Source organism: Temnothorax longispinosus, unplaced genomic scaffold, assembly GCF_030848805.1.
Source record: "Temnothorax longispinosus isolate EJ_2023e unplaced genomic scaffold, Tlon_JGU_v1 HiC_scaffold_919, whole genome shotgun sequence".
NCBI classification, from domain to species: Eukaryota; Metazoa; Arthropoda; class Insecta; order Hymenoptera; family Formicidae; genus Temnothorax; species Temnothorax longispinosus.
Genome location: NW_027270800.1, coordinates 718 through 3,110, shown reverse-complemented (window position 1 = coordinate 3,110; position 2,393 = coordinate 718). Strand labels below are relative to the sequence as shown.

The following is a 2,393-nucleotide window of genomic DNA, read 5'->3' as shown; positions in this document are numbered from 1 at the left end:
CGAGGAAAACACCCAATTTTGTTGTGCATGCCTTTTTCAAATAAAAAGACATTTCAATAAAACATCACTATAGATCGTTTCAGAACACTTCCGAAATTGGCCGAAAACTACCCTTTTTCCTCGACAATAAACAAACAACCATAAAACGAGGCCTAAACATACGGGAAAAACAGCCGTTTAACGATTATCGAAAGGAGATGAAAACGTTCCTTCCGCATGCAAATCTTACTTTTCGGCCAATTTTACGAGTTTCACGAATACGTTAAACGTTAGAGCACAAGCACAGAGCGAATAATAAAGAAATAGCACGCACAACAAAATAGGTTGTCATCATGTCACAAGACAGAATTCTCCATTGGAGAGAGTCAGAAGAGAGAGTTCTGATTTCTGCCGCGATGGTACGTCGCCACCGTCAACGCAGAGTTCTCGGCTGACCATCCAGGAGCCTTAAAAACGGAATCATTCTGTGTTTATACTTTTATCCCCTCTTTTTTGTACGTTCCTCAGAAAAAAAACGCCTTGTAAAGCCTACGGGGATAGACAATAAACCAATATAATACAAATACAACATAATACAAATGCTTCCATCCTCTTTTTATATTTTTGTTTTTGATTGCGTACCCATGTTTTAATCGCAGGCACTTTTCGGTGTCCTAATAAGTCCTTATGCTTTTGAATAAGATTTCTAATTTCACTGAATGTGGGTAATTTCTTGTCAGTGGAATGTATGTAATGATCAAAAGCATCGAGAACGACACGTTTTTCATCTGGTGTCCATGTGTGAGTAGATTCTGGAAATACAATATTAAAATATTTATTAATTTATATAATTGTCTCTAAAGATTTACATATAATATTTAATTGAAATTTTATAAAATATTTAAAGATTCATATATATAGAGTAAGTGTGTAACGAGAAGTTTCGAATTCAAAACATACATGTATTGTAGATTAGGTCATCCAGAACAAAAAGTCCTCTATCATTTTGCGAACCACGCAAATTTCTGAGTTATTAATTAAAGAAACCTCTATACATGACAATTTTTAATAATTAATAATTAATAATTCAAAATTTTGCGTGGTTTGCAAAATGGTAAAGGGCTGTTTTATTCAGTATGACCAAATCTATATGTATATTTTTGATTCGAAACCTTTTGTCATACACCTTGTATATGTGCAATATGTATATGTGTATAATCATAATGTTAAAATTGTATATATATATGTGTATTATAATTGCAAAATAATTTTTTACTTACTCTTATTTCTTTGTTGAGAATCCTTCAGTTTACGATTCTGATTCATTTTTCTCTTTACATTTACCACATTTTGATCATTTTCCATATTATCATCTAAGTAACTAATATCCGACGACGTATCAGGTTCATCAACATCTTCATCTACATTTACATCGACAGAAATTTATGAATCTATGACAGGTATTGATAGTTCGATGTTATATTTAAGACCGTCTTAATTTCATTTTCAGATGCTGTAAGAGCCGTTTTATTGGCTACATAGCACTTGAAGATAAACTTAAGACCTCTTTAAATATAAGATTGAATTACGAATGTGCCTTCTATATCAAAGAATCTATATAACCTCAGATTCTAAATTAAATCCACCAATTGACTATTAAAGTAAGATATGAATAAAAAATTTTAATTTAATTCATTTGTAAAAGAATAAAGTACCTTGTTGAAAATCCCGGATGGTTCTTCTAGATGCAATTTTGTTGAAAATCCCGGATGGTTCTCCCTCATTAATTTCGCCATCGTAAGTTTTCGTGGTAGTCTTCGTTGTATTTTCTATATCTGAGAGTCCAGAGTCAGAATCATTACTGTCACTTTCATCCATATCAACTCCTTGTGCTGCTTCAAGATATTGAGATATTTCTAAGATTTCTTTTTCAGGTTATAACAGGTTATAACAGGTTGTCTGTAGTGAGATTCTTCTTCTTCTTCTTCTTCTTCTATTTCGTTGGCTCCTTCAAAAATTTTTCCTGCCGGACAAAACACGTTCGAACAGGTCCGCGCACGTACTGCGAATTGTCTGTAGTGAGATAAATGAATTTTATCGGCATGGCCCATAAAGTTTGCAAGCGTTGAAATCTAAAGCCCGATGTCCACGATGCAAGAACTGGGTCCAAGTTTCGGTTTAAGCCAATGAAACTGCTACTTTTCTGTAAGAGCTGCAAGTTGATTGGCTTAAATCGAAACTTGGACACAGTTCTTGCATCGTGGACACCGGGCCTAAAGGCCATCGCACACAAAATGCATAGCTTAGCATAAGCGTAGCATAAAATCGCTAAACCAATCAGCATCCAGCATAAAGTCGCCACATTGATTTACATAAAAGCTCAATCCAGACAAACTTGCATAGCGCATACACAT

The 2,393-nt window shown here is 34.1% G+C and overlaps 1 protein-coding gene across 3 annotated transcripts; it reads right to left on the bottom strand.

Annotated features, from left to right (window-relative positions):
- Positions 1 to 6: 6 nt before the first annotated feature.
- LOC139825091 (uncharacterized) lies at positions 7 to 2,082 on the bottom strand. Of its 3 annotated transcripts, XM_071797626.1 has the most exons (4): positions 1,695 to 2,079; positions 1,260 to 1,406; positions 622 to 791; positions 7 to 528 (listed from the first exon to the last, which is right to left on the bottom strand). In XM_071797626.1, exons 1-4 carry the CDS (start codon positions 1,855 to 1,857, stop codon positions 460 to 462), a joined length of 549 nt encoding a protein of 182 aa, XP_071653727.1. In that variant the 5' UTR covers positions 1,858 to 2,079; the 3' UTR covers positions 7 to 459. The 3 variants fall into 3 exon arrangements, with proteins under 3 accessions (XP_071653727.1, XP_071653725.1, XP_071653726.1); XM_071797624.1 differs by having other exon boundaries at positions 7 to 791; positions 1,695 to 2,082; XM_071797625.1 differs by having other exon boundaries at positions 7 to 791; positions 1,260 to 1,400; positions 1,695 to 2,074.
- Between the last annotated feature and the right edge of the window lie 311 nt (positions 2,083 to 2,393).

What these genes read in the sequence shown, in the direction of transcription:
- LOC139825091 (XM_071797624.1), bottom strand. Translation starts at nt 1,857, where the DNA reads ATGGATGAAAGTGACAGTAATGATTCTGACTCTGGACTCTCAGATATA. An exon ending in CATCCGGGATTTTCAACAAG is followed by an intron (nt 1,407 to 1,694) that starts GTACTTTATTCT and finishes CTGTCGATGTAA; the next exon opens with ATGTAGATGAAGATGTTGAT. An exon ending in TTCTCAACAAAGAAATAAGA is followed by an intron (nt 792 to 1,259) that starts GTAAGTAAAAAA and finishes TTGTATTTCCAG; the next exon opens with AATCTACTCACACATGGACA.